At 32.2% G+C, this 13654-nt stretch overlaps 1 protein-coding gene across 2 annotated transcripts; it reads right to left on the bottom strand.

Moving 5' to 3' along the window:
* Positions 1-4088: 4088 nt before the first annotated feature.
* On the bottom strand, positions 4089-10384 carry LOC112022745 (receptor homology region, transmembrane domain- and RING domain-containing protein 2). Of its 2 annotated transcripts, XM_024055371.2 has the most exons (5): positions 10020-10384; positions 9135-9365; positions 8947-9000; positions 7720-8124; positions 4089-5083 (listed from the first exon to the last, which is right to left on the bottom strand). In XM_024055371.2, exons 1-5 carry the CDS (start codon positions 10141-10143, stop codon positions 4512-4514), a joined length of 1386 nt encoding a protein of 461 aa, XP_023911139.2. In that variant the 5' UTR covers positions 10144-10384; the 3' UTR covers positions 4089-4511. The 2 variants fall into 2 exon arrangements, with proteins under 2 accessions (XP_023911139.2, XP_023911140.2); XM_024055372.2 differs by lacking the exon at positions 8947-9000 and having other exon boundaries at positions 10020-10382.
* Positions 10385-13654: the final 3270 nt, after the last annotated feature.

Here is a 13654-nt window from a genome sequence, read left to right as displayed (position 1 = left end):
GATCGTAAACTTTCTCAAATTCTAGTTGAAAAATCACACCAGGAATTTTGGAATGTAAACAACTATCCAGTATCCAAGGATATATTGGTTATCATCACTGAATGCATGATCTGTCTTAACTCAGATATTTGGAATTTGGTTCCAGGCTATTTGATGTGGATTGTTTAGACGGAACGGAATTGTTGGTCCTTTGAGGATCCTGAGAAATCGTAGGATCGGTTAAAAGATTTGTGCCAACAAACTCTTTTTGATTGGTCTCGGTGCCGGGGTTCCTTGGATTGTTCTTCCATCATAGAGTTCCTTTTTTTTCTCTTAGAATAGTCTCTTGACTTCCTTGTCTCTTTGCTTTTTGTTCCTGTTTTTCTTTTGTGTTCATCATCATGAACACCTTGTATTTTTCTTTTCTTTTTCTTTTATCATTAATATAACTCTTATTACCTATTAAAAAAAAAAATAAAAGCATGCATGATCTGTCTTCCTTCTATAAATGCATTTTGAGTGACATGACCTTCTAGGACACTCCTTTTAGCCTGTTTGCCAAGATTTCAGCAAGAATTTTGTAGATGCTACCAAGGAGGCTAATAGGTCTGAAATCTCTCAAGTGAAGTGCACCGATAGAGCAATAAAATTAGCATCAAGGATTTTTTCATACCTCTATTGAAGTAGTGGGGAAAAAAAAAAAATTATCTTGATATCACCTCTCACCACACTCCAACACTTCTGAAAGAAAGCAATAGCGAACTCATTTGAGCATGGTGCCTTATTTCCATTCATAGATTTAAGTGCTTGAAGCACTTCTACCTTTGTAAAGTTCCATATTTGAAGTCTTTGTTGTTAACATGAAATTATTTTCATCAAATTTAGGCTAACTTAGCTGAGTATAATGTATTTATTTTTCCATATGTAGGGTAGCTTTTAACAAATTTGTAAGACTGGTTTCTTTTGACCAGGTGGTTTAGCAGGTTGTCATATGAACTTACAGCTGAGCTATGCTGACTGACTTGGTGTTACTTACAATGTGATGTACATGATGAAATTGTATATAAATGCTCTGTTATTAATGAATGTCTTCCATATGTTCAAAACGATGCACTTTTCCATTCTGCATATCACATGGTAGCTAGCGTATTGCCTATTTGTGGTGATTTACGTTTAAATCATCCACCACTAGTTTCTATGACTATTTTTTTTTTTAAGCTTAATTCATTAGAAAAATCCATGTTTCCTGCTATCCTTACCTGTTTCAGAACGATAAGTTATAATGATAACTTTTTATAATGTTTGCATTATTGGAAGCTTATAGTTTGTTGATATTGATTTATCTTCCTTGCTGAAGAAAATCTGTTTGGGTCACTTCTAAAATCTTGACATGTTTGTCATGTCAGAAAGTGTACTAGACACATTAATTGTGGGTTAAGCGAGCATATCATGCCACATGGATTGAACTTGTTGGTTTTAACCCACATTTAAGATATGCAAATAAGTTTAATCTTTTCAATACCTATACTGTAGAATTTTTTAATAGTATCTAATATGACATCATTGGAATAACTTCTCAGCATCCTCAAGGAAAATGTTCATTACATGCTGCCACTTTTGACACTAACTACTACATTTAATTATTAGGTAATTGGTTTCGAAAGTATTGATGAGGAGGATCAGGCGACTCAAATCTCACAATTCCTTGAAGGATATAAGGAGGGAAGAACTATAAAGAAAAGCATCGGCGGTCCATCCTTTATTGGCTTTATCCATTCATTAATTGGCATGAGAACAGTGTTCATGCTTGTTTTTGTGGTTGCAGTCATTATACTAATTCAAACCATCAACAAAGGAGACGATGAGCCTCTCAGGGTTGGTACTCGAGAAGAGGCTGATACTGCAAGCAGTTCTGTCCCCGAGACTGAAAAGAAAGAGTACAGATCTGGAGACAAGGAAGATTAAAGTTGGGCATGTGGACTTCTAACTAAATCTAGTTGAGGATGTCCTTGTAAACAAATCAACAGAATTCGCAAAGATATTAGAGTTGAGGCTATGCTGCACTTCCATGCTTTTGTAGAGAATCCTATTTATGCGCATGACTTGGTCAGTTTATTTTTAGACAATTTTTCACTAATTTAATGTTATATACATCAGTTAATCTATTGATTTTGAAAGCACAAACTTGTTTCTCACCATAAAAACAAAGTTAACGTTCCCCTTTGTTCGTGACAACACTTGTGCTGGTCTGCTTTATCATATAAGTGATAAACAATTTTCTCATAAAAATGCATGTTATTTAAAGGCCACAAGGATTAATGTGGATCTCCATCTTTTACTAAAAAGACCTCCAAACTTGAAGTTACTATATACCCATTAGACATAATCGGAGCATATCACCTGCAATTAGTGAATTTGAAATCTTTACAGTGTGTTCGGACTAATAATGAAGCTTCAGGTGATTAAAAGAAAAAAGTCAGCACCAACTCATAACTAAGGTGTTAACTCTTAAAACTGATCTCACTTCTACCTGTAATCAAGCAAACTCTAAACCTCTATGATCAGTCCTCGGCCTCTACAACTCCACTAATATTTGATGCCAGGACCACTACAACTCCAGCATAAAATTCGTCATGATCGTAACAAACGCCTTCTCTTTTCTTGAACAGATTCGATTTAGGGTTGGATCCACAATGATACAGGAAGCGATTTCAAAATAGGATTTCACGGTATGATCCCATTTGTGACAACAATTTGTATGCATACCTTGCATGGAGCCTTACGTGGCTTGGAGTGAAATGTTAAACAAAGTCTTTGTGAACGGCTCCCCTTGAAGATTGGAGTGGATGTGGCCTGTGGGTATAGGTGGTGTTGAGTATGGGTACAAATGAAGATGGTGTAGAGGTTTATGGCATAGTGTGGTGGTCGATGGCATTGAGAGGTGGCTGACGGTGGACTGATTTGTGACTAGATGCCATTTGTGATGGAGGGGTTTGGGGCTATTTGGCTACGAAGAGGTGGTCCTATTTGCTTGTGCTTGTTTGGTTAGGTAAGACCTATTTGGTTATAAGAAAGAAATTTCCCCTCCTTTGACTATCAATTATTAAAAAAGAAAAAGATTAGTTTTTTTTTTTTTTTGAGAAAAAGATACATTAAAAGAAAACAAACTAGCAAAAGTTGACTATGAGAATAGAGTTGATGTGTAAAGGAATATCTTTCGTCCATACAGAAAGACCACTAACATGTCTACAAAATTATGAGTAACACAAATGCCTTGTTTATGAATATGAGAAAAGCAATAAATATTAAAGGAAGTTGTACATACTTTAATCTCGATAATAAAGTGATTATAAGAGGAGAATGACTCATATTCACTACGTGAAAATTTTTATGACCACCTTGGAATTACCTTAATTAAAAAAAAAAAAAAATACTGATTTGTTAATGATGAATAATTTTTAATTTTGTCTTCTATTATTGGTCCAGCACGTGATATGCTCCCAAAATTTCCCAATTCTATTTGGTAAATCTGAAAAAGCTTATGATATATTTTAGGTATTATATCCTTTGATACGTGGAACCTGATGGCGGGCCTAAGGTCATTAGGTCATGCATCTTGCTTTTCTTAAAGCAGACTCCATTTAACATGACAAAATTTTAATTTAGAAACAGCTCACTAACGTTTACATTTTAAGATTTCAGCAAAATAGCCAGGAAAAAGTTAAGGGTGCTGCATATTTAGAACAAGCTTACACACCTGCAAATTTCTACACAGCCCTAAACAATTCTGGTTATTGTGGTTTACCATTTTTTTACCAATGAACACTATCACAACATCATGTCAATGAAATTAAGTGTATGTTTGGCAAAATTAAGAGCTCGTTTGGTAATATTATATTATTAATGTTGTTTGTGTTTTTTAGAAATACGTGTTTATAAAAAAATATGTAAAAATACTTATAATGATATTTAAAAATTGAAAATATATGTTTAAAACATATGTACCAAACATGCCCTAAAAAGCTAAGTTATTTTACTATTCAGTTTATTTTTGCTACTATTCGTGAGCCTACTACACTTTTTGTACATTCATAGATTTCACTATACTATTTCAGCTAACTTTTACCTTTATTTACAGTACTTTCAGTAAACAGTTTTTAGTTTCAGCAAAATAAACAGATCCCAAATAGATCTAAGTACAACACAATACAGTCACGCTTTTATCAGACACACTTCCCAGACCTCAAATGAAAGAACCACAATAATCACTTCAAAACAAAAAGAAAACCTTATGCTACAATGTACACGCAAGGTCGCAACAAGTTCCACTCGCAACAAATTCCACTCGAGACATAAAAACTGGTGTAAGCAAGCAACTATGTCAAATAGAATCCAATCATGACGCAACAACTTTACAGTGCAAGCTTGAGGTAAAAATGATCTCAGGAATGTTGGTTCAACTCCCACTGGTGAGCTCTTGGCAGCACCTATCGAGCTTACAAAACATATGCTAAAATTTAACTCAATTTAACTCAGCATTCTGGAAGAGATTGGGCAGAAGCAAAGGGAGAAAAACTTGCAGCTGACTCGCTGCAATGCAGAGGGTGCTGCTGATGACCAGATGAACTGACAAAGCTCGGTGATGCACTGCTTGGGCTTGGAATATATGGAGACATGAATCGTGAGTTATATGGTGAATAGGATGGGTAACCCAATGAGTGGGGTGAAATGAAATGGGGAGCTTGAGATCTTTGGGATGATGCATTCCTGAGATCTACTGAGCTTCGGCTTACATGCATGGGAGGGGATTGGCGGTAGGACCTAAGAGAGTTCTGAATGTAAGGAGTGCTAGCAACAGAGTGCATGTGAGAAACTGAAGGGGATTGAGATGATGCTGGTGCTATTTGTATGGCTGATGATGATGCAAATGATGACCTCATAGACGATAACACAGAAGAGGCCACAGAGGCTGGGCTGGCTGAAAGCAACGGTGTTGATTCAGAAGCTGGTGGATCACCTGTGTTAGTTCTAGCATCACGCTTGCAAACTGGACAGAAGGTTCTCCAGGTAGTAAGCCATGAATCCACACAGAGAGCATGAAATTCTGTCAAATTCCCAAAAACCTTATAACTATATGTACAAGATAAATAATGTATGAGAATGAAATGAAAGAAGATTAAATAAGTTGCTGCACAAGATCAATCATTCAACATATGAGAATAAATGGCTGAAGATAAAATAAGTCACTGCACAAGAAGAATCATTTAAAATATTACACCATTTACAAAATAAAATAAAATAGCCTTGAGTTACAAACGCTGTGCAGCATGAAATAAGATAAGGTTCCATGTGTGTATAAAAACTCCCATATAGTCATTTCAACAAAAGAACCTTGTTTACATACAATTATTATTATATTTTTAGATACAACAGAATTTCAATCCATGGCATCCGCTCCATGATAATTGCTCTTTATCATCAGGTCAAGAAACCAATTGGTTTTTGATTTAGGTAGTGTTTGAACCCAAAATCTCTTATTTGTACCAGTTCAGCTAATTAGAACCCAACTTGTTTATATACAAGTACTCTTGCATATATTTTTTTTTGATAGGTATACTCTTGCATATATTCATTTCAACAAAAGAACCTTTGTGCTCGTTTGGTAACGCATTATCAAACTGCATTTTCTCAAAGTACAACATTTTTAAACTCGACGTTTTTTCTAGGTGCAGTTTTTTCAAAACCCATGGTTTCAAAAGTTGAAAAATAAGCTGTACCAAATGGGCACAAATCCCATACATAATCATTGGTAGTGTATGAAATCTCATACTAATAAAGCACAACAAATACTTTCATAAACGAAATTACTTGCTAAACAAAAGAAGCCATGCTCTTATTTGGCCAAAATCATAGTTTATCCTGCCATGAGATGAGAAATAAGTTGGGTTGTATGAGCTTTTCATTGGTTTATTTTTGCTTATTTGTTTAAAGTGAAAGAAATAGGTTGGGTGTCAAATAAGCTGAATAAAAATAAGCAAATTTAAAAATAGCTCTATAAACAAGTGGCAAAACAATCGCATGTAGATCATTGCCAATGACCAAGGCAACAGGGCAATTTCATCCTACATTGCCTTCACTAGCACCGAGTGACTAATTGGCGATGCCTTTCATTGACAACCACATGGAGATCATCTCTTTCTCCTACACTCACTGCAATAAAACCCTAAAGTTTTCCAACACTTTCAACCTGACCTGAACCTCCTCTCAGCCCAAACATTCTCTCTCTCTCTCTTGAATGGTGGTGGATTAGGTTTTCTTGGTTGGTGATTTGGGGATTTTGGTTATTGTTGTAGCCATTGCTAAAAGCAGTCATTTCTCTATGGGTACAATACAACTCTTCACTGGCTTACTCTCACCGTTACATAACGGTGAGAATAAGCTAGGCTTTTCTCCTTCACTTGGGCTCCCAAATGGTTAGCTTAATTCCATTTCATTTGAAACAATATATGCTGCACAAAAAACAGAAATATATAGATGCTAAATTATTATTTTCCTTCATGAAGTGACTAAGATGAACACAACCTATGCATAGCTTTCAGGGGCACACCCAATAAGTATTCAAATTGGGGATGTTTTAAACCAGGTATGTCAAGGAGCATGTGACTTGCACAGAAACATGAGACAAATTTCTTAACATTGTAGAACAAAACAATTAGTTCATAAAATTTTATGATATCATCCATTTCTATGAGACAGATTAGTATACGTTCCTGTGCCCTATTTTTGTTTCACTAAATATAATCACTTTGATATGGACAATTTGTACAGTTTAACTGATAAATAGATATCAAAGATACAACTCCCTGTTCTCAACCGTTTAATCTTGATTTCTTGGAGTAAGGGGAAAAAAATTAAGGGAAAAAAAGAGTTTTGAAATACATTCTATCCATTTTTGGAACCTAATTAATGGCAATTTGCAACAGCAGGTGATTATTTGTCATTTTGCTTAAAGCTAGGGATTGATTGCACACCAAATCTAGGGCTCATATTGCTAAAGATATTTCAAAGCTAGAAACTAAGGTTAATAATGGGGTAAAAATGAACACTCAATAGGACAATGTGGCAGCATAAACTAAAAGGGAAACCCTAACACTCTATCATATAGAAACAAGGTCCCTTTTCATTATTGTTATCTCCCATTCTCACTTTTCTGTTCAGGAGAAAAATCCTAGTTTTAGAGGGAGGAGCAATGTTTATCTTTGTAAAGAGTTTCTTATATATATATATATAGTGTAAAAGGACATAGTCAAAAACCTTAAAACATGAATTATAAAGCAATGCAATAAATACATAGTGACCTTAACACCTAGGTATAGAAGGCTGCCAACAGGACCAAATAGACCATGTAAAATTCAGTTCTGCAAAAAAGTATGCAATTCATGGTAGGTCATATACTAAGAGTTTACAACTACATAGGTCTCCAGATCATGCTAATTTGAAAATCATCACCATTATCTAAAGTTAATATCTCAAATTACTCCATCACAACGCATATTCATTGGTAAAGTCCATGTGAATTGACAACCACCCAACACAAAACATCACTAGAGTTGTTCATACTATTGAAAAACTTAAAATGCTCACCACCCCAAGAAAAGCCATGCCACCAATTAAAAGAAATGCAATTAATGACGTAAAATTGCAAGCAGTATGAACTTTGCTATGGTAAGAAAGACTTACTGTGACGACATGGTAAAATCCTAAGCTTCTCTCCAACGGTATAATCTTCAAGGCATATAGCGCATGTTATTGAAGTACAGTTATCCTCTAAAACTGCAGTAAATATCAAACTTGGCATTGCTTTCACTAATCGACTGCTCATTCCATGGAATTCCCGCACACGAGAAGCTCGAGGCCGTTCACGTCTTATGCGATGCCTGCGAACGAAGAAACAAGTAGCGAGCACTGCAGACATGGCAAGTAGGGAAATAAAAGAGATCGCCATGATTGACCATGCTGAGTTTTCGAAACTTGAGATAATCCAAAGCTCCATGTCAGTTAAGCCAGTGTATTTTGCTAGTATTTCACCTGAAGCTTTAGAAACAAACACAGCGTTTATTTTTACACCGGCTGAATTTCCTGCCACTGCATTATCCACATGATTGAATTAGGTATTATCACAATAACAAAATATCTAGTTGCCAATTAAAAGAAGTCATCATAAGAAGAAAGTCACAGAATTCTTCCACTACAGGAACATGGAAAACAGACTGTACAAACAAAATAATCAGAATTCCAAATAGTACTTGAACATTACATTTTAAAACAAAAATGGGAGTGCTCACAAAACCTAAACTCTTTTTAGTGGAAAATTGCACTTTGTCCTCCAGTGGAAAGGCCCATTTTCATTTTGCCACCTTGTGACTTGGTAAGTATCTCTTTAACACCCTTGAGAGATCTGTTCCAATTACATCTTGTTGTGAAGCATGTGCTTCACCTCAATATTAAGTCTATATTAAGCAACAAAATGCAATATAATGAACCTTAGAAGGACAAAGTGACAGATTCTGGAACAGGTGGCAAAGTGAAAACAGACCACTTGGGATTAGTATAATTCCCCCTTTTTAATCAGCTGTGGAAGGTTTTTGTCACTAATAGTAAATGTGCACACACACATGCAGAGATATGTATATGCAGTGAACGTATTAAATATTATTCACTGCAACAAAAAACATCCTTGACATATTACCCCACCACAATCAGTATTGAAGTAACATGGCTGTTATTCTGGCATCATATTATGCGCCAATGAACTGATCAGGTATGTTTTAGACTATTATTTCACCATCAAAGGCACATATATTACCACAATATCATTATGAAAGTATCATATCATTTGTCAGGGATCTAGCTCATAAGCAATAAAATCTCATTTACTACCCTAGTAGAAAGCATGTGAGGATTTACATATTTTCATATCTTCTTCAGTTGGGACAGCCTCTTCAAGAACCTTATTTAACCCTGGAGTTTGAGAATCCAAAAAGACAGTTTTTCAAATAATAAGAGAAATGTTTCTTTAATTGACCAATAACTATGGGTATGAATGTCTTTGGAGAGAAAAAATGATTATATTTATTGCAGATAAAGGTCATTACTTGCAACCAAGACACCACTATCTTCATTGTCGTAGACAATTGCAGCTTTGAATCCAGCTGTCTGTGCTCTTCTAACTTTATCCTCAAAGCTACATCCTCCTCTAACAATCAGAACAAATGGGGAACTGCAATTTGAAGCTTTTTCGACTTTATTAGTCAATGTTGAGCATGCATCGAGAGGCTCTGCCATGTATAATACTCCACATTCCCCAGAACCTTTAACCGGTGGAGCTGGAAAAAACAGCATAACACAAATCAAGGGAAGAATTAACATCACATATCATCACAAACAACAGAGCAACACATCTGGCAGTGCAGACCATCACGGATACATGCAAACAACCAAAACCTTCCACAATCTTAACTTAAAATTTTCCACCTCTTCTTAGAAAGTGGTGAATATTCAACAGCAATCTAAAATATATTAATTCAAATATTATGTAAACACACACAAGAATGCATACTATGAATTTTTTTTTTTTTTTTTGATTTAATAGTATAACATAAATAGGTGATGTATTTGAAAGCTTTTATTATTATTATTTTTGTTGGAAGAGTTTGTCAGCAAGGCATAGCAATGGATCAATAACCTAATGAAATTTGTTATTATTATTGTCTAATCTCACCCAAATATTGTTTCAACTAATGATGTTACTATTGACCTGCCAAAAATAGAAACAACTCAACTCAACCAAGTCAAACAAATGAATTAGCTAACCTGAGTGAAAATTTCAACACACCCATGTCCCCAAAAATCAAAATGTAAATACCCTTTTAACCAGAAACAATATCTGAACATCCAAAATAAAATACCAAATTTCTATTTTCTCAGCAACCAAACAAAACATAAACATAAAAATTGAAGCTTGATGCTAGAAAACTAACCGAAATTAGCTTCAACATCTTGGAAAGAGAAAGTGGCGTTGTGCACAATGAGCACAACATTCGCTGTCGCCATAAAACACCCAGCAAATAGAAAGAGCAACGATAAAAGCACTGCAGAATTCATAGCTTTTTTATTTTCCTCAGATTTCTCAAACCCAATTAGTAATTCCTCAGAAGAAGAAAAACGCTTTAAAGAGAAATTTTTAGGGTTTTGCAGAAATTGATAGATACATCCGCTTCCATTTGAGAAGAAGAATAAATCTGAATCTTCTTCTTAATTCTTTGATGCTTTTCAATCTGTAGGATTTTTTTTTTTTGGTAGTAATGGATTTGTACGGAGAAAATTAAAAGTAATGGGGATGTTTATAAATATATATATATATATATATATAGATATAATGGGTTTTTCTAGATAATGATGGTTAATTTGTTTGTTATACAGCTTATCTTCATAGAATAAATAAGCCAATTAATCATTGCCAAAAAAAAAAAAAAAACTATTTTAGATATTATCTTCATTCCCCACGGCCAAAAGAGTTAGATTACTTCAAATAATTTTTTTTTTTTAAATTTTGGTAATAGCTTAAGGTTACAATTTTACGAAATATCTTTTTATTATACTCATTATTAGATTACATTATCTTCTTAGCTATATCGTCAAGTCAATCAATTGTTTAAATTAAAATTTTTTTAGTTTAAAATTATATATAAAAATAAGTTTATAGATTATATAGTAAATAATATTCGATTAGCACAAAGTTTGATATATGTGTTAAAAGTGTGAAAAAACATATAATCAATAATTAAAATTTTAAAATATATAGTGAAGTTAATTTTTTTAAAGGATAACATAGCATTAATATGTAATTAAGTTTGTAGCCAACTTTTATTTAAAAAAAAAGGTTTATTACTCCATTAGTGTCTTTTGGCAAAAATTATTTTTATCAACTTATTTTACTATTTAGCTTTTTTTACTACTATTCATGAATTTATTGTATTTTTGGTACTATTTATGGTCCTACTATACTATTTTAGCTAACTTTTACTTTTATCTATAGTACTTTTAGCAAAAATTTTTAATTTCAGCAAAATAAACGATTCCAAAAGAACAATGTGTACATAGTTTGATAAGGATGATTACTTTTTGTCAAAAGTTTTATAACTGAATTACACCTCCTCATACATAAAGTACTTGAGGACAGAAGAAAGGATTTGAATTGTGAGTTAACAACATATTGTAATTATCTCTAAAAAAAACAGTTTAATAAATAATAATGATGACCACAAGGACATATAAAACACTACTAGTAGTTTTATCAAATGTGAGAGAGTATATATTTGAAAAAAAGAAATATCAAACAATAGGACAATATTCATTTAAAACTTTAAATTAGCTGGGTCTTGGGTCCATCTTAAGGTACTCTTTCTTTCTTTCTCTTCTTCTTCCAATGAAGAATTACTGTTTGACATGTTTTAATCACCTCGTGAATAATTGGGTTCCACTTAACTCAAGTCATATCTCTTGTTATTAAATAAAGAATATAAGTTCCAATATTGTCCAGATAAAAAATCAATTGATATTTTAATTTTTGATGATAAAAATTAATTACTATAAAGGACATTATAGGTTTGTAATTTTTTTTTTATAATGTGTGTTTTTTTTAACTGTGTTAAAAACAATAAAAAATATAAATTAAACTACAAGCCTATTAAAGCATTTGCATTAGTCTATGCAAAATGTCGGCCAATCAACCTTAAAAATTACCTAGATAAGTTAGTGTAAAGTTATGCATCTATGGTCTATTTTCTATTTTAGCTACAGTAATTTACATGACTACTATAGTTGTGTATATACATATTTATTCATTTTTTTGTGTTTTTCGAGAATTAAAAAAAAAAAAGTAGATAGTAATTGCGATGTGTGAAGAGAGAAAAGTAATTAAAAAATTATGAAAATTTGATATTTTAGTAAAATAAAAAATAAAAAAAATAATCTAATGTAAAAAATTTTGAAAATTTATCATATAAAAATTTTAAAAAATATATAAATTCTTATACTAAAATAGGAAAAAAAAATATAAATAGGTGCAAATGTTTTTCCTATCTTTTTTTTTAAGAGAGAATTTAGATTAAGACACCAATTGATTTTTGGTGTAGACAAAGATTAAACCCTAAATCTCTTATTCAACTATTAAAAACTTTAACAGTTGAACTAACTGCTTAACTAGAATCCAGTGTTCTTCTTATCTTATCCCACCTATAAAAACAAATAAAGAATATATTTTTTTTTCACTTTTTTTTAACTCAATTATTGATAATAACGAAAGAGTAAAACATTTTTTTTAGAAAGAAAATGAATTAATTTAGTAAGATTGTCAATGGACAAGTAGGCCACTTGGAGGGTTCGGGCAGGAGGTGGGCCTACAGCTTACGTGTAATTGGTAGGCAGACTTGCGGCTTCTCCATTCTCCAACCAACACAACTGCCCCACCACTCACACTCTCACTTCCTAGTAGTTCCTACTTCCCTAGTCGGTGTGCTGAAATAACTCATTCATTCTTTTTTGGTAAAAAATAACTCATTTATTCTCTTTAGTTGTTTTCTATCTTCCAAAGCTACTACCTGGCACGTGTGACTTATATGATTTATGATTTATGATGATTTATCAATTCAAATTAAACTAATCGGAACATGTACAAATACAATGCATGAAAAAAATTATAATATAATTTTTTTAATTTATATATAAATATAACAATAATTAATAAGCATTTCTTATGAGCTATGACTATGTTTATATATATATATATATATATAATATATATATTCTAATATTAGGCATTTATTTATTTTTTTTTTTGAAGACGATATTAGGCATTTATTATGATTGAGCTTGTATTTGAAATTTTGAAACTATATATTTTAACATTTAATATGCCAAGATTTTAATATGCTAAGATTTTAATGGAGGGTTAAATATATACTATAATTGAAATTCAATTAAAAATATATATGATAATTATGATGTGTAAAATAGTGAGGCTCTAAAAGCTTATATGCGAAAACAGTAAAAAGTCAAACGCCTTTAATTTTATATAGATTTTAGGTAATTTCTAGAGATTCAAATTTTCCAATTGCATCATATGAAACAAAATTAACAAATATTATATATGTTTTTCTTCTTCTTCTTCTTCTTTTTTTTTTTTTTTTTGAGAAATATGTATATGTTTTTCTGGATTTTTCAAATTACCCTCTTTTCAGTTAATTCTGTGGTTAAAACACTTTAAAAGTGTAGTATAATATAGGAAACTAAAAGTAATATAATTTCATATATACATATATCATTATTATAATATATATAATGTAATTAGTGTTAAACAATCTAAAAAATATTGTTGGTCTCAAAAACTCCATACTAGTATAAACAAACAATGTCAAACCAACATATTTAATTAAATTACTTTCCTACAGTTACCAGATTGATTCAAATATTGCAAACTTTCTTATATTTCCATTCTACAAAAAAAATAAAGATAAATTTTTTACCAAAGAATAAAAAGTAAATAATATCAATGAGCATTCCGTAAACCTTGAGTATTAATCAGATCCAAAAAAAAAAAAAAATACTACAAGAT

The sequence above is a fragment of the Quercus suber genome, unplaced genomic scaffold (genome assembly GCF_002906115.3).
Source record: "Quercus suber isolate HL8 unplaced genomic scaffold, Cork oak 2.0 scaffold_376, whole genome shotgun sequence".
Lineage (NCBI taxonomy): Eukaryota > Viridiplantae > Streptophyta > Magnoliopsida > Fagales > Fagaceae > Quercus > Quercus suber.
This window is presented reverse-complemented; position numbering and strand designations above follow the sequence as displayed.

Excerpts from the sequence above, each read along its gene's own strand:
- LOC112022745 (XM_024055371.2), bottom strand. The coding sequence starts at position 10,143 with ATGAATTCTGCAGTGCTTTTATCGTTGCTCTTTCTATTTGCTGGGTGT. Across the intron at positions 9,366-10,019 it reads AGATGTTGAAGCTAATTTCG|CTCCACCGGTTAAAGGTTCT; the intron begins GTTAGTTTTCTA and ends TGTTTTTTCCAG. Across the intron at positions 5,084-7,719 it reads GATTTTACCATGTCGTCACA|AATTTCATGCTCTCTGTGTG; the intron begins GTAAGTCTTTCT and ends GGAATTTGACAG.